At 44.6% G+C, this 22,341-nt stretch overlaps 1 protein-coding gene across 1 annotated transcript; it reads right to left on the bottom strand.

The window, feature by feature from the left end:
* Nucleotides 1-16,777: 16,777 nt before the first annotated feature.
* LOC149407910 (uncharacterized) lies at nucleotides 16,778-17,428 on the bottom strand. Its single transcript, XM_089622606.1, has one exon. It carries the CDS (start codon nucleotides 17,426-17,428, stop codon nucleotides 16,778-16,780), a length of 651 nt encoding a protein of 216 aa, XP_089478732.1.
* Between the last annotated feature and the right edge of the window lie 4,913 nt (nucleotides 17,429-22,341).

Below are 22,341 nucleotides of genomic sequence, written 5' to 3'. Positions count from 1 at the left end.
GCTTCGCTCCTCGAGTCAAGTCATTCTCCTCGAGTCGAGCTTCGCTCCTCGAGTCGAGTCATCCTCCTCTAGTCGAGCTTCGCTCCTCGAGTCGAGTCATCCTCCTCGAGTCGAGCTTCGCTTCTCGAGTCGAGTCAGTCTCCTCGAGTTGAGCTTCGCCCCTCGAGTCAAGTCATTCTTCTCGAGTCGAGCTTCGCTCCTCGAGTCGAGTCATCCTTCTCGAGTCGAGTTTCGCTCCTTGAGTCGAGCCATTCTCCCCGAGTTGAGTCTTGCTCCTCGAATTGAGTCATACACCTCGAGTCGAGCATCGCTCCTCGAGTAGAGTCATATTCCTTAATGTCCAGCCAGTCTCCTTGAGTTGAGTCTAGCCCCTCGAGTTGAGACTTGAATCGGCTCCCCGAGTCGAGCCTAGCCCCTCGAGTTGAGACTCGAGTCGGCTCCCCGAGTTGAGCTTCGCTCCTTGAGTTGAGACTTGATTCAGTCTCCTCAAGTCGAGCTTCGCTCCTCGAGTCGAGCCTTGAGTCAGTCTCCTCGAGTCGAGCTTCGCTCCTCGAATCGAGCCTCGAGTCAGTCTCCTCGAGACGAGTCCCACTCCTCGAACAAACGCCTGGAGCGACCTGAAGAACAGGTCAGCCAAGGTAGAGACCCGCGCTCGCGCCTGGGGAATAAGGACCGATCTTCCGAACGCAGACGAAGAAGCGTCACCAAGGCGGGAATGGCGGATGCCCCGTGAGGCCGACTTATGCTTGATGCGTGGTCAAACTTTTAGCGTTTATCCCCGAGCAGTCGAAGCCCTCCGGTGCGGCAGAGCCTTCCGCCAGGTGCCGCTCCGTCTTCTCGAAGCATCAGCCCGCAGCATCAACCTCCGTCTTCGAGACCTCGGAATGAGCACGCCTTTGCAAAATGCAAAAGTGCAGTCGCCTTCCAAGCTGGCCGAGACGGAAGCCATGATCTTCCCCTAATAGGTCACGATTACACAATCATCACCCTGCTAGTCACCGTCGAGTCCCATGGACTCCGGATTGATGACATTATCAAACAAAACGCCATCGAAGGTTAACTCGGGCGTAACATCGCCAAAAGATCAATAAGCCGCGACGCGCCGACACACCTCTACATAAATGCACGCCCTACTCGCGCATGCATATCCCATTTGCTCCGGGGCTAGAGCGACGAACGCAAGCGCGTTCGCCTCGCCCACGTTGAGCTACGCCTCCTATCCGCTTGGATCCTCCTCCACGTGTACATCACACACTCGTGTCGAGAGAGAAGGAAAAGCGAGAGAAAGCACTAGCAATTGTGAGAGTATTCTTTATAATCACAAAGGCTTCGCAACAGTGAAGCTCTGGAAAGTCTATTTTCCTCAAACACCCAACTAGAAGAACAAAAAGTTCATCGCTGGGACGCCTCCCGAGCGACGAACTTGGGGGGCTAATGTTGTCGGTCGTTTTCGGAAAACCCGAGACGCCAAGAAGGCACGTCACTCAAAGGGCCGATGGTCAGGCCGGAGGTCCTGAAGAGCGGCAGGTCTTCAAGCCTTCGCCTAAACTCTTGACTCCTCGAGTCGAGCTTCGCTCCTCGAGTCGAGCCTTGAGTCAATCTCCTCGAGTCGAGCTTCGCTCCTCGAGTCGAGCCTCGAGTCAATCTCCTCGAGTCGAGCTTCGCTCCTCGAGGCGAGCCTTGAGTTGTTCCTCGAGTCGAGCCTCGAGTCGGTCTCCTCGAGTTGAGCTTCACTCCTCAAGACGAGCCTCGAGTCGCTCCTCGAATCGAGTCACTCTTGCCAAGTAAAAACCCTCATATTTCATGTGGCAAGAATGGTATTCGAAGGTCCGCAAGAGCCCGACGAGGCGGGCCATGCGCCGCGCGCGCAGCCGCGCCGGCCAACCAAGCGCAGCAGCCCGCGCGCCGCGCCAGACGGGCCGCGCGCCGCGCCAAGCAGACCGCGCGCCGCGTGATGACACGCCCGCGCCGCACATCCAGCGCCGCGCATCGCGCGCCGCGCCTGGTGACCCGCGCGCCGCGCCCCCTGCGCCGCGCGCCGCGCGCCGCGCGTTGTGCGCCGCACTTTGTGCGCCGCGCGCGCCGTGCGCCTCCAATTAATGCCACGCGCATTCCTAGTCCCACATGGACGAAAAAGGAGCCTCTTAAGGCCCCCAAACACCTATAAATACCCCCTCTCATTGAGGGGAAAGCCATCCCATTTCTTTCTCAAGGAACTTGAGACTTCTCTCCGCTTCTCTAGATGCCATCCTTGGCCTGAAGCGGATTCTCCACGATTTCTCGCTCTCGGAGATTCTGAAGCGCTTTCCGGGGACTCCCGAGTGCCGCCTCTCTTGATCGAGCGATTAATCTTGAGCCCACGAGTGCTCTAACGGTTTTCTACTGAAAATCGCCTACGCGTCTAGCACCCTAGACGCGTCTGCCATTTCTGACAAGAAATCGCCTACGCGTCCGGCATTTCCGACCAGGAATCGCCTACGCGTCCGGAATCTCCGCCACAACAAGGAACTCTTGACTTAGAGTCTTCCACGTCTCCAAAAGAGAGAAAACACACATTCTCTCTCGCGTTCACGATCTCCGAAGTCCTGAGACGCCGCCGAGGACTCCTCGAGCCCCGTTTCCTTCGTCGAGCACGCTTCTCCACCAAGGCTCCGCGCCTCATACAGCGTCCTACACGCTTGAACTACGTTCTGACCTGATCCCACACACGGGTACGTAGGCAGCCGACAACCAAGGCACGGTCACTCCTCCTCCTCACCCCCTACCTCTCCCGAGAGGCGGGTTGATCGGAGAGAACCCTTGCTCGAGACTATCGAGTTCACACTCTTGGCCCGGGTGCGATCACTTGGTCCGGCCTTGGATCGAACCGCCCGAGGTTTTAAATAGTTGTTCATTTTCGTGCGACAACAACAATTATAGAATTCATAAGCATAATAAATAAAACAAAATTAAAAAAAAACTAAAGTAGGCCAACGGGTGCGACTGGTCGCACCCAAAAATCTGGCGGGTAGGCCAACGGGTGCGACTGGTCGCACCCATAAATTTGGCGGGTAAGCCAACGGGTGCGACTGGTCGCACCCATAAATTTGGCGGGTAGGCCAACGGGTGCGACTGGTCGCACCCATAAATTTGGCGGGTAGGCGAACGGGTGCGACTGGTCACACCCAAAGGTTTGGCGGGTAGGCCTTTGGGTGGGAATAGTCGCACCCAATGGCCTTTCCGCGGACTTTTTCGCACATCATTTCTGACTTATGGGTGCGAATATAGGTGCGAAAAACCGCACCTAAAAGTCGCACCTAAAAGTCATGACCTTCGGGTGCGACTTTTCGCACCCATGACCTTTAGGTGCGAACTTTCGGGTGCGAAAAAGTCGCACCTAAAGTCGCACCTAAAGGTATCATTGGGTGGTGCAAAAATTGACTTTCAGGTGCGAAAAAAGTTGCACCCAATGCTGTTTTTTGTACTAGTGGATATTCCAATATCTGAGTACTGGGATACCATCGAGCGTTTCAAGCTTGTAGACGCCTGTTCGTGGGATTTCTGAGACTCGGTATGGTCCTTCCCAGTTTGCTCCCAATTTTCCTGCATTTTCTTCGGCTCTGTTTTGATACACCTTCCTCAATACGAGATCTCCAGTATGAAATTCTCGGAAGTTGACTCCTTTATTGTAGTATCGGGCGATTGATCGTTGGTATAAACTCATGCGCGTTAGGGCTCGATTTCTTCTTTCATCTGTCAAATCGAGGGAGTCGCACAGCATTTTATTGTTAGTTTCCTCGTGATCGTTCGCGTACATGGTGCGAATTGTTTGGATTTCGTGTTCAATGGGCAGTATTGCTTCGACTCCGTAGACCAGGGAGTATGGGGTTTCCCCAGTAGGCCTTCGCGGACTCGAGCGGTAGGCCCAAAGTACTCCGGGGAGTTCATGAGCCCATCGTCCTTTCTTGGCTAGTAGTTTCTTTTTCAGGTTACCAACGATTGTTTTGTTGGTAGCCTCAGCGTGTCCGTTCCCTTGCGGGTATCGGGGCGTGGAGAATCGTAAAGTGATTCCTTCTGCTGCGCAGAATCGTCGGAATTCTTTTGATATGAATTGTGCGCCGTTATCAGTGATTATTTCTTTCGGCGCTCCATGTCGAAAAATTATGTTTTTCCAAATTAAATTTTTTACGTCCACGTCCCATATCGAGACGAATGCTTCGGCTTCTACCCATTTGGAAAAATAGTCTGTTGTTATAAGGAGGAATTTCAGCCCTCCGGGTGCTGTGGCTAGGGGGCCGACGATATCCATGGACCATTTTAGAAATGGGTACGGAGCGGATATGGAGGATAGTTCTTCGGCTGGTTGTTTGATATTTGGGGCATGCTTTTGGCATTGGTCGCATTTCCGTGAATGTTGTTCGCAGTCGGCGACCATGGTTGGCCAAAAGTACCCTTGATTTTTTATTTTAACGGCTAGAGCTCTTCCGGCCGCGTGGTTCCCGTATTTTCCCTCGTGTATTACGGAAAGGATGCGATTGGATTCATCTTTTCCTATACACCGCAGGTATACTCCGGAGAAACTTCTTTTAAAAAGCACTCCGTCTATTATGGAGAATCTTGCGCTTTAGCTGATTAGTTTTCGGCGCAATTGTTTATCTGTCGGGGTGTGGCCTTCGGATATATATCTGATTATATCCCTTCTCCAGTCCCCCTCTTCTATTATTACCATTATGCTCGCGCTTTTGGTAGTGATGGAAGATTGTTTTATTGCTTCGACCGGTATGATTCGGCTTATGGCGGGATCTGATGTTGAAGCTAAGGCGGCGAGGGCGTCAGCTGTGGTATTTTCTCCTCTAGGAATTCGGGTTAATTCAAATTTTTCGAATTGTTTTGTTATCTCTTTTACTAATTGTGCGTATGCCTCCATACGCTCATCCCTTGTTTCGAACTCTCCGCTGATTTGGTTTGCGACGAGTTGCGAGTCACTGAAGGCGGACACGGATTTTGCTCCTACAGCTTTTGCCAGGCGTAGTCCCGCGATTAGTGCCTCGTACTCGGCTTCGTTGTTTGAGGCGGTGAAATCCAGTCGGAAGGATTGTTCGATTATTTCTCCATGTGGCGATGCCAAATGTATCCTGATTCCGGCCCCTTGTTTCGTGGAGGAACCGTCGACTTTAAGGGTCCAGCATCCGGTGCTTGCCGTGGTTTTGCTTTCGTTTGCGGGGAGCTCGATGAGGAAGTCGGCTAGAACTTGTGATTTTGCGCATGTCCTAATGCGATATTCGATGTCGTCTTCGCTTAATTCGACGGCCCATTTTGTTAATCTTCGTGATTGATTGGGGCTGTGTAGGAATGATCGTAAAGGTTGAGTGGTCATTACGACTATCGAGTGGGATTGGTAGTATGGTCGTAGCTTTCGGGCTGTTGTGACGACGGTCAAGGCTAATTTTTCCATTGCCGGATATCTTGTTTCTGCGTCAACGAGTGATCTACTGATGTAAAATACAGGTTTTTGGTCTCCTCGCTCTTCTCTAACGAGTACTACGCTGACCGCGGTGTGCGATACGGCGACATACAAGTAGAGTGGTTCCCCTACTTCTGGTTTGGCTAGGATTGGGGGTTTCGCTAGGTATTGTTTTAGTTGTTCGAACGCTTCTTCGCATTTTTCTGTCCATTCGAACTTCTTATTTCCTCTTAGGAGTTTATAGAAAGGAAGACATTTATCGGTTGACCGAGAAATGAATCGGCTAAGGGCTGCCACTCGCCCGGTTAGCCTCTGGATTTCTCTTTTGTTTCGGGGAGAAGGTAAATTTCGGAGCGCTTGTATTTGGTCCGGGTTGGCTTCAATTCCCCTCTGAGTTACCATGTATCCGAGGAATTTTCCAGAAGATATCCCGAAGGTACATTTGGACGGGTTCAACTTCATTTGGTAATTGTTTAGGACGTTGAAACACTCCTCTAAATGTGAGACGTTGTCTGTTTCTGTTGTCAATGGTGCCCACAAGAAGAGTTGTAATCTTTATTTTGTACATTTGATGTAATAAAGTCTCATGAAGACTCTTGCTTGTAATTGCCTATCTATTCATTAATAAAGTTGAAACGTTCATTCATTCTTTCTTTGTTTGAAGCTTTATGATAAAACCTTAGTCTTTTAGTCCATAAACAAACTAAACAACTTACGAAGAGACAAATGTAGATTTGCATGAACAAACTCTTCGTAGTTTGCTTAAAACGATATATTCGCAATCTCAGGGTCAAAGGACTATTGACCTCAGTACGATTGTTAGAAGAATCTATGATGTCTGGTTATGAGGCATTGAGAGTTGAAGACTCTATAGTTCTTCTAGGTATCTTCCGAAGGTACTGAATTGACCAGTGCACTTCTAGAGACAAGATAAGAACAAACCATTTAACCTCTTATGTCTCGAAGTCACTATGTATGAATTGCATCATGCTTACCTTAATCCTGAAATGAGACATGCCATTTCACAGCTTAGTATTCTCATTTGAGAAAGTCAGAGTTCGGACTCACTATGTGATTCCGAACAGGGCCTATTGGTGAAGTACTAAGTTGTGAGTATGTCATGAGTAACTTTGTGAAGTTCTCATAGATATGGAATTCATGTACAAGATTGCTGAAATGCAATGTATGTCACCTCATGCTTTGTTCCTTGGAGTGTGAATAAATGAACTGGCCAGTGTCCAAATTGAGTCTTGACTCTTTTGGATGAAACAATGTGACTTGTTAGCTCCTCGTCAATACATTGTTTCTAACTTATTCACAAGCGACAAAGGAGTTGAGGAAATAACAGCTAGAAGGGTAAAATGGTAATTTAGTAAATCCCGACTAGCTGATGACATTCATGAAGGGTAAACATAGATAATATTCAGTGGATCCGCTCATTATAATTAGGTCGAATTCTTGAGTAGAAAACAAATTCATTTGAACCGAGAGATTTTCAGTGTCAGCTCTTTAGTGGAGTCAGTTGGCATTAAGCTAAACTTGGAAAAGGTTTGTGAACTTTTGAGTCCAAGTGTTTAGCTCAAGCTTTGTTCATTTGGGTCCATGAGGTCACTGTCACGAATCACATCGATAGGAATAGTTAAACTGGAAGCTAAGTCAAAACAAGAACGAAAATAGTCAAAAGGGTATTTTTGTCTTTTGAGACAAAGGATGAAATGAATGTCAATAAATTTTTTGACAAGTTCATTTGATGACTTAATGTCACTCGGCCATGACTTGATCATTGGGCCTTGTGAATTAATTTCATTTCATAAGAATTTTATTGAAAATTCTTAATGGGTCTTTTTCATGTTCTCATGAATAAATGAAGAAGCTTCTAGAAGCTCCTTCTAGAGACATGTTGGGCGCCCAACATACCTAGGGAAAGAGAGTTTATTTTGTGCATAAATGTATTTAGATACTTGCCTAAAGAAAAAGAGGAAACAAATTTGCATATGCACGCATAAGGGAATCGGCCATGTTGAGAGAAAAGGCAAGCCTTGAACAAAATAGGAAACAAATCAAGGCTTCTAGAAGCCTTGTGTTGGCCGAGTGTCTCAAAGGGAAAAAGAGGAAATTGGCTCATGAATATGTGATATTCTATAGAAGAGGAAACTACCTTATTGAAGGTGAGACCTCTCCTATAAATAGGAGTCTCATTTCCTCACTTTTCATTCATCCAAGTTTAAGAGATTTGAGAGACTATCTCTCTAGAACTTGTGGCCGAAAATCCTCTCTCTCTCTCTCTAGTTTATTTTCGATTTTTTCTTGTCTTGGCACCTAGGTCCTCACTCGACCTAGTGTTTAGCTCTGCGACTTCAAGACTTGTTCTTAAGTCGTAGTGTTTAAAAGTGCCCACTCACTAATTCCTTTATTTCTAGTGATTTAGTGATAGAAACTTTCGTGGTTGCTCGAGGTGCCGAGGAAAGAAAGAGAGACGTGCTGCGAGGGGAGATGAGCGTTGCAAACTTTCCAAAAGCTTCTTTCAAGGTTCAAGCTTCAAGAAAGGTTAGTAAACTTCTTAGCTCATATTAGTTTTTAATTACATGCACTTGCACTTGTCTAGGTTAGTAAAAACCGTTTTTACTTGTAAAAGAAAATTTTTAAAATTCCGCCGCTTCCCGAAGCGTTAATTATTTTCTTAAACCCTAGATCGATTCCAACAAATGGTATCAGAGCTATGGTTAAAGAGATGCATGTACATGTTTTTAAAATTATGAGCTTGAAAATCGTTTTCGAAAGTTTACTAATTTTGTGACAAGTTAGAATTGTAATCTTAGATTTTTTTTTAATTTATTGCTCATGCCTTTAAATTAAAAATCATGTTGTTTTTCTATGATTTTGGGATGTTTTTAAAACACATTAGAATCAGTTCTAAATGTTTTTAATTTTTTATATTGAAAAACATGTTTTAAAGGTTTGAGATTTTTCGAGTAAAATTTTGTGACTAGTTTTGTTATCTTGCTAGTTTCTTATTTTTACTTGAATCGTTTTATGCTTGTTGTTATTTCTTTTATGCCTTGTTATTACCTTGCTAATAAAACACAAATAAAAGCTTTAACAACCTTCATAAAACGTTCCGTTACACTCGATTCTTTTTCGCACCTAAAAAGGACCAAGCTTTAATTATTTCTTTTTCTTCGAGCTGGAGTAAACCCGAATTAAAAGTGGCATAACTCTCTGATCAAAAATTGAAATTTAATGATTCTTAAATCAAATTAAAGCTCTGTCTGTCCTCTGTCCAATGCCACCGGTTTCGGCTCAAAAGGACATCGGAGCCGCCAGATATGGCGATTCTACTCCGAGGTGCGCGGCTGTTCCGAAACTCCAGTTTTTTAGAATTCCGGATTTTCAAACCCCACTACCATGAGTTGTAGAACTCTAATGAGAAAATTTTCTTGAGCAAAAATGTTTTTCATATGATTATAAACATGATGTGTAAGATTAAAATGTTTTGATTTTTGAAAGTTTTATTGAAATTGAATTTTTACAAGACTAGTTTGAATTTTGAAAAACCGTTTTCACTTTCAAACTTGAAAATATTTTGTCATCCAAATCAAATAAATTTTCAAAATGTTTTCAAAACTATATCTATATCACATATGTTAAAAATATATATGCTCTTGAAAAATTTGAGTGGGAGGTCTCTTTGTAGACAAGCCGAAAAATAAAAAGATGTGTAATCTCAAACTTTCAAGTGTTCGAGTAAGTTGAAGTTCACACTTCCCTCATGCACTTTCCCGAAATAGAAAATAGGAAAAGATCGAGTATGTACCTTGTGCCTTTATGCACTAATACTGCTCTGAACATGTCGATCTAGGATTCTTTTCTAGTTGTCCGCTCTGTCGCTCTCTAACTAGGAAATTTGTTTCCGAACTTATAAGAGTCGATGAACCAACTCCAAAAACTAAGTGGGAGGGTTATACTTGTTGTATGTAACCCACGATCCCCAACACTAATGAAAGATGCAATAACGTGGGACTAAGAGCCGCTCTTGCGACCCTCACTTAAATGTGAGTACTCCAAGGCGTTATTGCTTCGATCATTGCTCAATGAGCTACGTCCGAAAGTGATGCAATGATGACAAGGCCTCCCCTTGGGGGATTGTTTTTCAAAGCTGATCTTTTGGACTAAGTGGTTGGTTGCACACTTAGGCTCAATCCCTAGTAATCCTCCCTTGAGGCTCTGCGAAAAGATGTGAGTGATCAAACCAATTTAAAAGGTGGCTAGTCAAAATAGATGTATTGACATCTTGGCTTAGCATTAATGATGTGTCATTTACTTATAAAAGGAGAATTTTTGCGGCCTTCTCTTGAGGGAGTAAATTATCGTTTGGTTTATAACACCTTTGGATTTTATAAAAGTCATAATAAAACTTAAATCCTAAACCAAAGACTAATCATAAATTTGTTTCAACTTTTATAGGCAATATGTCTCTCAACCCTCTCTCAACCATTCTTTCCTCGAATAAACTCGAAGGCGAAAATTACGTCGACTAGAAACGTAACCTCGACATAGTCCTTACTGTCGACAAGCACAAATGGGTTCTCACCACCCCCTGTCCTCAAACGAATGATGATTCGACGCAAGAGGAGAAAGACGCCCTGGCGGCCTGGCTTCGATCCGATGAGATTGCGAGATGCTATATTTTGGCATCGATGAACAATGTGTTGCAACAACAACATCGTGATTACAAAACTGCCACCGATATGCTCTACAATCTCCATGAGATGTTTGGAGGGCAAGGACGTCAGGCTAGGCAACAAGCGGTCCGACAATTCATGAACTGTCGTATGAAGGCTGGAACTCCCGTTAGAGATCACATGATGCTGATCATTAGCTATCTCAACGAGATGGAGATCCTTGGATCTGAGATTGATGGGGAGACTAAAATAGATATGATCTTGGAAACTCTCCCCGAAACCTTTGATACCTTCAAATTGAATTATTCCATGAACAAGCTAGAGTACACTGTTACCGAGCTCATGAAGGAACTTCAAACCGCTGAGGCACTCACTAAGAAAAAGAGGGCTCAAGGAGAAGTACATGCTACTGCCTCCACCTCTGGATCTAAGAAGAGACCTCGCAATGCCGAGAAGAAGAACCAACCTAAGGTTCAAACGAAGAAGAAGGCACCAAAGGCTCCGAAGGTGGACAAGTCTAAAGACAAGTGCCACCACTGCAATGAGCCTGGTCACTGGCGTAGGAACTGTCCTGCCTACCTCAAAACCAAAGTAAAAGGTATTGTACTTGTTACTGAAGCTTGTTTAGTAGCTGATAATGTATCATCGTGGATTATTGACTCCGCTGCTACTAACCATATTTGCTGCTCCTTGACTGGTTTTAGGAAAAGCAAAAGCTTATAGGATGGCGACTTCTGCTTCAAGTGGGGTGATGGGAGCGTGGTGTCTGCGAAGGCTGTGGGATCCGTGACGCTATCTTTTGAAGATCGAACTTTAAATTTGAATAATGTTTATTATGTTCCTTCCTTTGGGAAAAACCTAATATCTGTTGCTCAACTTTTCGAGCAAAATTATTGTTTAAAGTTTATAATGAATGGAATTCGTATTTCTTTTTCTAATTCTTTCATCACTGATGCATGTATGAAGAATGGTCTTTTTTACATCTATCCCACTCAACCTTCTCTTTTAGACACCGAAATAGATAACGATCTAATTAGGGAGCCAAAGAGGATCAAACTTTCTGAATCCTCCGATCTAGCAAAATCAACATACCTATGGCACTTAAGGCTTGGTCATATCAGTCTAGATAGGATTAAGAGACTTGTGAGGGACGGTCCACTCCAAGCCTCTGCAATAGGTTCACTACCTACTTGTGAATCCTGCATAGAAGGAAAAATGACTAAGCGACCTTTCTCTGATAAGGGTCGAAGAGCCACTGAGTTGCTGGAACTAATACATTCTGATGCATGTGGTCCGCTCAGCCAACAGGCACGTGGAGGATACGAATACTTCGTTACCTTCACCGATGATTACTCGCGATATGGGTTTGTCTATTTGCTTAAACACAAATCCGAGACCTTTAACGTATTTAAGATCTTTAGGGCTTTAGTGGAAAAGCAAACTGGCAAAGTGATCAAAACCCTTCGATCTGATCGAGGTGGTGAGTATATGTCTGGAGAGTTCAATGACTTTCTTAAAGAAGAAGGTATCGCTTCTCAGCTTACCGCACCTGGCACACCTCAACAAAACGGAGTGTCAGAGAGAAGAAACCGAACTCTTATGGAGATGGTTGGATCAATGATGAGTTACTCATCACTCTCTCTTTCCTTTTGGGGATATGCCCTTGAAACAGTCGCCTATATTTTGAACCAAGTTCCGTCCAAAACGGTTCCTGGTACTCCTTATGAACGATGGACTGGCCGTAAAGTGAATCTTTTCCGCATCCGAATTTGGGGTTGCCCTGCACACGTGCTGAGGCAAAAGACTAGCAAGTTGGCTAGTAGGTCAGAATTGTGCCTGTTTGTTGGATATCCAAAGGAAACCAAAGGTTTTACTTTCTATAGTCCCGAGGACGATAAGACTTTCGTTAGCACGAATGCTCGTTTCCTCTAGGAGGACTTTATGAAAGATGCAAAACCTAGAAGCAAAATTGTGCTTGAAGAAAAGTTGGGTGAGGAAGCTTCTACCTCATCTGTAAGAACTGTTCTTACCCCAACTGAAACACAACCTAACTAATCAGAATCTCTTCAAGTAGTACTTAGACGTAGTGGGAGGGCTACTCAAAAGCCTGACAGGTACATGTCTTATGGAGACTCTCTTGTAGCCGTCTCTGACATGGATGATCCTGTTTCCTATAGCCAAGCGATGGCTTGTTCTGAGTCAAACCTTTGGTTTGACGCCATGAAAGTTGAAATGCACTCGATGTATGTCAACAATGTCTGGAAACTTATGGACCTTCCTGAAGGGATTAAACCCGTAGGGTGTAAGTGGATATACAAGAAGAAAAGGGGTCCTGATGGGAACGTTGAGACGTTCAAAGCACGACTTATGGCGAAGGGTTATACCCAACAAGAAGGGATTGACTATGAAGAAACCTTCTCGCCAGTCGCGATGCTTAAATCCATCCGCATACTCCTATCCATAGCTGCAGCTCTCGACTATGAGATCTGGCAAATGGATGTCAAGACAGCCTTTCTGAATGGCAATCTTGACAAGCGCATTTACATGGCTCAACCAGACGGTTTCGTGGATAAAGGTCAAGAGACCAAGGTTTGTGAGTTGCTTAAATCCATTTATGGACTAAAGCAAGCATCTAGGTCATGGAATATTAGATTCGATGAAACTGTAAAGAGCTTCGGCTTTGAACAGTCAATAGATGAGCCTTGTGTTTACAAGTTAATACACGAAGGCAAAGTTGTGTTTCTAGTACTATATGTCGATGATATACTACTCATTGGTAATGACGTGGGTAAGTTATCTGATGTTAAGGTCTGGCTGGCAAAGCAATTCGATATGAAGGATCTAGGAGAAGCCGCGTACATTCTGTGGATCCAAATCTTTCGAGATAGGAAAAACCGGACCCTGTCCCTCTCTCAAGCATCTTATATTGATAAGATAATGGATCGCTTCTCGATGCAAGACTCCAAGAAGGGCCAAACACCCTTTAGGCATGGAGTTTCACTCTCTAAGGACCAGTCTCCCAAGACTGCACAAGAGATTGAAGACATGAGGAAAATTCCTTACGCCTCTGCGTAGCTAGCCGTTTCCAATCCAACCGTGGACCCGAGCACTGGATTGCTGTTAAGCATGTTCTTAAGTATCTTCGAAGAACTAGGAACTTGATGCTTACATACTCAGGTACTGACCTGACTATGACGGGATATACCGACTCCGATTTTCAAGCGGATAAGGATTCCAGGAAATCCACTTCGGGATCTGTGTTCATCCTTAATGGTGGAGCTGTTGTGTGGAGAAGTATTAAGCAATCTCGCATTGCTGACTCCACAATGGAAGCAGAATATGTGGCTGCTTGTGAAGCATCCAAAGAGGCTGTATGGCTTAGAAAATTCCTTAAGTATTTGGAAGTTGTTCCAAAAGTCGACGAGCCCATGACCCTTTATTGTGATAATAGTGGGGCTGTCGCTAACTCAAAGGAACCTAGAAGCCATAAGCGCTCTAAGCATATTGAGAGGATATACCATTTGATTCGAGAGATCGTGCAGCGCGGAGACGTGGAAGTGAAGAAGATCTCAAAGGTGGACAACCTCGCAGATCCATTCACCAAGGCCCTAGCGAATAAGGTCTTCGACCAACATCGTGAGGGATTAGGCATGAAAGACTACACACTTCTTCTTTGAGTCAAGTGGGAGTTTGTTGTCAATGGTGCCCACAAGAAGAGTTGTAATCTTTATTTTGTACATTTGATGTAATAAAGTCTCATGAAGACTCTTGCTTGTAATTGCCTATCTATTCATTAATAAAGTTGAAACGTTCATTCATTCTTTCTTTGTTTGAAGCTTTATGATAAAACCTTAGTCTTTTAGTCCATAAACAAACTAAACAACTTACGAAGAGACAAATGTAGATTTGCATGAACAAACTCTTCGTAGTTTGCTTAAAACGATATATTCGCAATCTCAGGGTCAAAGGACTATTGACCTCAGTACGATTGTTAGAAGAATCTATGTTGTCTGGTTATGAGGCATTGAGAGTTGGAGACTCTATAGTTCTTCTAGGTATCTTCCGAAGGTACTGAATTGACCAGTGCACTTCTAGAGACAAGATAAGAACAAACCATTTAACCTCTTATGTCTCGAAGTCACTATGTATGAATTGCATCATGCTTACCTTAATCCTGAAATGAGACATGCCATTTCACACCTTAGTATTCTCATTTGAGAAAGTCAGAGTTCGGACTCACTATGTGATTCCGAACAGGGCCTATTGGTGAAGTACTAAGTTGTGAGTATGTCATGAGTAACTTTGTGAAGTTCTCATAGATATGGAATTCATGTACAAGATTGCTGAAATGCAATGTATGTCACCTCATGCTTTGTTCCTTGGAGTGTGAATAAATGAACTGGCCAGTGTCCAAATTGAGTCCTGACTCTTTTGGATGAAACAATGTAACTTGTTAGCTCCTCGTCAATACATTGTTTCTAACTTATTCACAAGCGACAAAGGAGTTGAGGAAATAACAGCTAGAAGGGTAAAATGGTAATTTAGTAAATCCCGACTAGCTGATGACATTCATGAAGGGTAAACATAGATAATATTCAGTGGATCCGCTCATTATAATTAGGTCGAATTCTTGAGTAGAAAACAAATTCATTTGAACCGAGAGATTTTCAGTGTCAGCTCTTTAGTGGAGTCAGTTGGCATTAAGCTAAACTTGGAAAAGGTTTGTGAACTTTTGAGTCCAAGTGTTTAGCTCAAGCTTTGTTCATTTGGGTCCATGAGGTCACTGTCACGAATCACATCGATAGGAATAGTTAAACTGGAAGCTAAGTCAAAACAAGAACGAAAATAGTCAAAAGGGTATTTTTGTCTTTTGAGACAAAGGATGAAATGAATGTCAATAAATTTTTTGACAAGTTCATTGATGACTTAATGTCACTCGGCCATGACTTGATCATTGGGCCTTGTGAATTAATTTCATTTCATAAGAATTTTATTGAAAATTCTTAATGGGTCTTTTTCATGTTCTCATGAATAAATGAAGAAGCTTCTAGAAGCTCCTTCTAGAGACATGTTGGGCGCCCAACATACCTAAGGAAAGAGAGTTTATTTTGTGCATAAATGTATTTAGATACTTGCCAAAAGAAAAAGAGGAAACAAATTTGCATATGCACGCATAAGGGAATCGGCCATGTTGAGAGAAAAGGCAAGCCTTGAACAAAATAGGAAACAAATCAAGGCTTCTAGAAGCCTTGTGTTGGCCGAGTGTCTCAAAGGGAAAAAGAGGAAATTGGCTCATGAATATGTGATATTCTATAGAAGAGGAAACTACCTTATTGAAGGTGAGACCTCTCCTATAAATAGGAGTCTCATTTCCTCACTTTTCATTCATCCAAGTTTAAGAGATTTGAGAGACTCTCTCTCTAGAACTTGTGGCCGAAAATCCTCTCTCTCTCTCTAGTTTATTTTCGATTTTTTCTTGTCTTGGCACCTAGGTCCTCACTCGACCTAGTGTTTAGCTCTGCGACTTCAAGACTTGTTCTTAAGTCGTAGTGTTTAAAAGTGCCCACTCACTAATTCCTTTATTTCGAGTGATTTAGTGATAGAAACTTTCGTGGTTGCTCGAGGTGCCGAGGAAAGAAAGAGAGACGTGCTGCGAGGGGAGACGAGCGTTGCAAACTTTCCAAAAGCTTCTTTCAAGGTTCAAGCTTCAAGAAAGGTTAGTAAACTTCTTAGCTCATATTGGTTTTTAATTACATGTACTTGCACTTGTCTAGGTTAGTAAAAACCGTTTTTACTTGTAAAAGAAAATTTTTAAAATTCCGCCGCTTCCCGAAGCATTAATTATTTTCTTAAACCCTAGATCGATTCCAACAGTTTCTCGTAGTGATTTTACTAACATGTCATCGATATAAACTTCCATCGTTGTTCCTATCTTGTCGGCGAACATTTTATTCACTAGGCGTTGATACGTGGCTCCTGCGTTTTTCAGCCCGAAGGGCATTACCTTATAGCAATAGATACCTTTGTCGGTTGTGAAAGCGGTTTTTTCCTGGTCATTGGGATGCATCAAGATTTATTTGTATCCTGAAAATGCATCCATGAATGACAGGACTTTATGACCGGCGGTGTCTTCCACCAAGCGTTCTATGTGTGGTAGAGGAAAGCTGTCTTTAGGACAAGCTTTATTAAGATCGGTATAATCGACGCATACGCGCCATTTACCGTTCTTTTTCTTGACAACGACGGTATTGGCGAGGCAATCGGGATATTTTACTTCGCGTATTAAACCGGATTTTAAGAGGCGGTCTACTTCTTCGTTGACCACTTTAGCTCTTTCTGGGCCGAGTTTCCTACGCTTCTGTTTCACGGGTTTGTAACTGGGGTCGACGTTGAGTTGATGTGCAGCGATTTCGAGGTCTATGCCTGGCATGTCCTCTGTCGTCCACGCAAATGTTCCCTTGTTCTTCTTTAGGAACGCTATTAGTTCTCGACGGATGCTCCCTTTCAACTTGGCTCCGATGCCTACACATCTTTCGGGGTCGGTTCCATCTATTTGAATCTGTGTTACTGACTCCGTACTAGGCTCATCTTTTTCCTCTGAACTTTCTTTCGGAGGCGAGAAGGTGATTTCGTCCCCGATGGTCATTAATTGCTATTGGCCCTCATTGGCTTCTTTGCTAGTTGGATCTTCCGAATCGTTTTCTTCTGGCCGGTGTTTTTCGACGATCCTTTTGTGATTATTCATATAACAAATTCGGGACGCCTCTTGGCTCCCTCTGATTTCTTGTATCCCGTTGGGGGTCGGAAATCGCACGCACAGGTGGTAAGTTGATGGTACCGCCCCCATCCCATGTATCCAAGGTCTCCCCAGGATAGCATTGAATGGGGACGGGCAATCGAGAACGATAAATTCGACCATCTGGTTTACGTCTCCAGCCCGTACAGGGAGTTCAATGATTCCTAGAGAAGGTGTCACTTTTCCATTAAATCCTGATAGCTGGTTGGGTTTGTGTTCGATTTCAGCCTCCTCGATGTTCATTCTATCCAAAGTGGTTTTGAATATAACATCCACGGAGCTTCCTCCGTCGACCAAGATTCTGGCTACTACGCAGTTACCCACTTCGAGTTCGATAATTAAAGCGTCGTCATGGGGCCCGTATAGCCTTTTGGTATCGTTTTCGCTAAATGAGATCGTGGCATCTTCTTCCTCTTGGCACCCAGGTGACCTTGGCGCACCTTTAAGTCGACGTTGGTGTGCCTTAATCGAATTTATGCTATCCCTGCAAAATTTTGAACCTCCCATGATGTAGTCAATCCGGGGTTTTGCTTGGGAGACGTCGTTGTCGTCCTCCTTTGCTCTTCCTCTTTTTGGGAGGGGGGGGGGGATTTCCTCGGGTTCTGTTGTTGTTAAATTCTTTCTTCTGGGGTGGTGGCCCCAGGTCGACGTTCTTTAACTCTCCATTTTTATACTTCTCTATAAGTACTTTTCGGGCCACGACGCAGTCCAGAGTGTCGTGCCCGTAGTTTTTGTGGAAGTCGCAAGATTTTTTTTTGTCACGTGGCCATTTCGGGGTGCTTCCTTCGGGAACTCCTTCATCGTTTACGTTAAAGGCGTGCTCCGGGATACTCGGAGGCTTCCTCCATTCATTGTTTCGGTAAGGTCTCATCCTGGGTGACCTAGTCATGGCCGGAACAGGTGTCATAGAGGGGATTTTCCTTGGGTTATGCTTCTTCGATAGGAGGGCCCTTTCTTCCTCAGCTTTGGCGTAGTTCGAAGCGCGGTGAATTGAATCTTCGATGGTGGGCGGTCTGTTCACGCTCATTTCTTCTCGGAATCTGGACATGTGCCATAGTCCATTTTTTAGAGCGTTCAGAGCCGACTCTCCCGCTACGGAAGGGATTTTTGACATGACAGTTTTGAACCTTGTCATGAAGCTTTTCAAGGTCTCGTCTCTGGCCTGTTGAGTGTTCCATAGATCCGCCATGGTCGCCTCATCTTCCACCAGCATTGAGTAGTGTTTGATGAACGCGGCCGACAGCTGTTGAAAAGAACTTATGGATCCTTCCTCCAGTCGGGAAAACCAATCTAGGGCACTTCCTGATAGATTTTCGGCGAATAGCTGGCAAAACCCTGCTTCTCGCTCGTTATCTCGCAGACATGCTCGCCCCATCGCGATGCGAAAGGCTGTTACATAGGTTTTTGGGTTGGAAGTACCGGAGTACTTGGGGAGCCTGACTTTCCCGGTGTCCCCAATCCTGACCTGGGTGATGCACGGAGCAAAAGGAGTTTGACCGGTGTCTGCCACCAATCGGTCGATCTCAGGGGCCGAACTCGTGGAATAGTGCATTCGGGAATCGACAGCCCGGAACTTCTCCTCCACCAACTGGCGGAAAGCATTGAACGCGGGGTGATCGTCCCTCGGGGTTCCTTCGGTGAACTGCTCTCCCCCAGTTCGGATTTCTCCTCTCTGAGGGTTTCCTTCGGCGAACTGTTCTCCCCTAGTTCGGATTTCTCCTCTCTGAGGGTTTCCTTCGGCGAATTGTTCTCCCCCAGTTCGGATTTCTGTTCTCTGAGGGTTTCCTTCATTCGGGCGAGCTATCGGCTCGAAATGATTTGGTTCCTCAAGAACTCCTCCCTCGCGGGGGAGGTTGATGATCTGGGGAACATATCCAGGAGGAGGGCCTCCTGGAGGTGGGGGTGGTAGGTCGCCTTGAGTCGGTCGAGCTCGCCAAACACTGGCTTTGACCTGCCCATCAAACAGACCCATCCCGGCCGTATTGCTAGGGCCGGCCGTGTCGGGCGACATGTGGATCCCAGAAAAACTTAACCGCCTCCCGGGCAGAACGAACTTTCATCCGTTTGCGGTAGGCGGATCGGTCGAACTCAGCAGGATAGCTCGCTCAGCGTCGAGCTGCTCTTGAAGTGAAGATTGTGCGGTGGTTTCAACGAGTTTTAGCAAAAGAGCCCGTGTCTCTGGATCATCTCCAGAGATCAGGATTTCGTGTTCGCTGTTAGAAGACATTCTTTCAAATCCGATCTGTGTTCTTCGGCGTTAGGTTTCTGATAAGCTTCCCACAGACGGCGCCAAATTGTTGAACCGATTTCTCGACCCAACAATCTACACTGGATTATTTCGATTTATCTAGTATATTTATTTATATGAATAGAGGGTCTCATAATCCGTTTATGAAGAATGAATTAGAATCCGAAAGGAATTAATAAACGATATAAATAGCAATATAAATAGGGCGAAAGGATGCTCCTTTTTTTATTGATAATCAAATAAAGCTCTATCAGAATAAGAAAAATTCGAATGGAAATGAACAGAAAATAAGCTTCAGAAGATAATATCGCAATCTCTCTCTCTTCCTTCCAAATCCGTTCCTCTCAACGAGGATGGAATGAGCTTTTATAGCCACTTTTCCGACTTTCCTTCATCTTCAGATCGATGCACGTGTACGTGCAGAACTGGTCTTCGATCCTTTATTCTTGCGCACATCTCCACTCTTCTAGGCGATTTGACCGTTTCTTTGATGACTTCGAACTTCAAATTCCTTGGCGGGACCGTCTGGGAACGTCTATGGGCCCGGGTCGAGTCTGATTTCCATCCGGAATAATGTCTTGGACCGTTCTGGGCTTATTAGGCCGAACTGGGCTTTGGGCCGATCTGACAATTATCTTTCCTTTTGGACCGAGCTCGCTGTGGGCTTGGTCGATCTAGTTCGCTAGATAGAGGGGAGAGATATTTACTCCCACAGTCTTCACGCGGCTGAGAATATTTGATTTGTTGCAGATTTTGTGGCGACGTATTCTACGACATTCTCGGAGTCATCAAATATCCGCGAGATTTTCCAGGGGTCAAAGATATGATAACCATGATGCCAGCAACTGAATTGTGACGCCCTAATTCGCCTCGAAGACTATATGTGGCATCCTCGTTTCATAAACTCTTTGACACCTTTTGAGAGAATCCTTTTTTTTAGTGTTTTGGCAGAGCTTAGAACGACCTATGTTGAAGCTTTTAAGGTGTCTTTTACCTCTACTTTGTTGCTTATATACGGGTGATTGTATTAGGAGCTAGAGGTTAGGTTTTTCAATTGTTTTTTTGTTGGGAAACACGTTTAGAAGTCTCGGGAGAGATATTCTGTGGGAATCGAAGGGATCTTGAGCTTAGGGGAGCCTAAGTTGCTGTTGAAGAGGATAGACGTAGGTTGGATAGCTAGCGATGGAGTCGTTGAGTGTAAATCCTTATTGTACCACGTTATCATAGTAAATTACTTTCCACCGGGCAAAGGCCCTCTAGACGTAGGCACGAATTGCCGAACTGGGTTACCAATCCTTGTGTTCTTTATAATTTCGCACTTATAGCATTTCTCTGTTTGATCACTCGAATTTTAGTGGTTGTCACAGAATCCGTCACAACATATTATGTGACATACGCACAGATTACGTAATTTCAATTGGTATCTGAGCGGTTCACTCCTCACCTTGAGTGTGATCCGTGGTGTTTACTGATTTGGTATTCGAGATGGATTTCATGAAGGAAGGTGCGTCGATTAGCCGACCTCCATTACTTGACTGCAGCAACTACTCTTATTGGAAGGCACGTATGAAGGCGTTTCTGAAGTCCTTGGATGAAAAGGCTTGGAAAGTGATTCTCGCGGGATGGGCTCATCCGACCACTAAGGAAGCCAATGGAAGCTCGACTCTCAAGCCTGAAGAACATTGGTCCCTTGATGAAGAGAGGCTTGCTAACTCCAACTCGAAAGCACTCAACGCCATCTTCTCCGTTGTGGACGCCAACATCTTCAAACTCATCCACGCCTGCGAGGTTGCCAAAGATGCATGGACAATCCTTCAAGTCCACCATGAAGGAACCGATTGGTACGTATGTCGAGACTTCAACTTTTGACCACCAAGTTTGATACTCTCATAATTGAAGAAAGTGAAACTGTGAATGAGTTCAATTCTCGTCTTTGTGATCTGGCTAATGAATCTTTTGCCCTTGGCGAGAAAATTCCCGAGGAGAAACTTGTTGGGAAAGTTTTGCGATCGCTACCCAAGCGATTCATCTACAAAGTCACTGCTATTGAGGAGGCCAAAGACATAAGAAGCATGAAACTCGAAGAACTCATGGGTTCTCTCCAAACCTTTGAGATGACAATTGATCCGGAGCCCAAAATGAAGGGAATCGTCTTGAAAGTGGATGTCCATGGAAACCTTGCACCCTCTGACGATGATGATATGGCTATTGAGGAGGCCAAAGACATAAGAAGCATGAAACTCGAAGAACTCATGGGTTCTCTCCGAACCTTTGAAATGACAATTGATCCGGAGCCCAAAATGAAGGGAATCGCCTTGAAAGCGGATGTCCATGGAGACCTTGCACCCTCTGACGATGATGATATGGCTAAAAGCATTGCCTTGCTAACAAAGAACTTTGGGAAATTTGGGAAGTACATGACGAAGCTCAACCACAATTCAAGCGGGAATACCATAGAATCTGCCCAAGACAAATTCCACACCAACAACTGGGCTTCCAATCCTTAGAGAAAACCAAAGGCTGCTGAGACATCACTTGACCAGAGAGGCAAATCCAAGGGGATACAATGCAGAGAATGCGAAGGGTTCGGTCACATATAGGCAGAATGTGCAAATACACTCAAGAAGAACAACAAGAGCTACAATACTACTTGGAGTGATGAAGAGTCAGAGGATGAAGATAGTCTGACCAACCTCCTTGCATTCACCACTCGGGAAGTGACCGATCCTCAGTCTCATTAGGATGTCACAGAAAATGTCTATGACAAATTCGGTGACAACGCTTCTTCCAGTGAAAGTGATGTTGAAATCTCATTGGACTCCGTCTCACGAGCCTATCGTGAACTGTTTAGTCGATGGATCGAAATCGTACGGCTGAATGAAAACCTTCGCACAAAGGTTAATGTCGTCTCTAAGGAAAAGGAAGTGCTTGCCTCAACCATTGTTTCTCTTCAATAATCACTTCAGTCAGAGAAGACACGGCAAGATAAGCTACTTTTGAATTTAATGCTCTTAAAAGAAATATTCGCATGCTCAATTCAGGAACATCTAATCTTGATGACATTCTCTGCCTTGGGAAAAATGCAGGAAATCATCACGACATTGGTTATGATGCTCGACAACCTGTTTCCAAAACCACGTTTGTAAAGAGCAGCAAAAACCCAGAGAAGGCT

This window comes from Urtica dioica, chromosome 1 (genome assembly GCF_054948205.1).
Source record: "Urtica dioica subsp. dioica isolate 48M chromosome 1, U.dioica_male_clone48M_v1_H2, whole genome shotgun sequence".
NCBI lineage: Eukaryota > Viridiplantae > Streptophyta > Magnoliopsida > Rosales > Urticaceae > Urtica > Urtica dioica.
This window is presented reverse-complemented; position numbering and strand designations above follow the sequence as displayed.

Coding starts and splice junctions, on each gene's coding strand:
- LOC149407910 (XM_089622606.1), bottom strand. CDS start 17,428: ATGGGAGGTTCAAAATTTTGCAGGGATAGCATAAATTCGATTAAGGCA.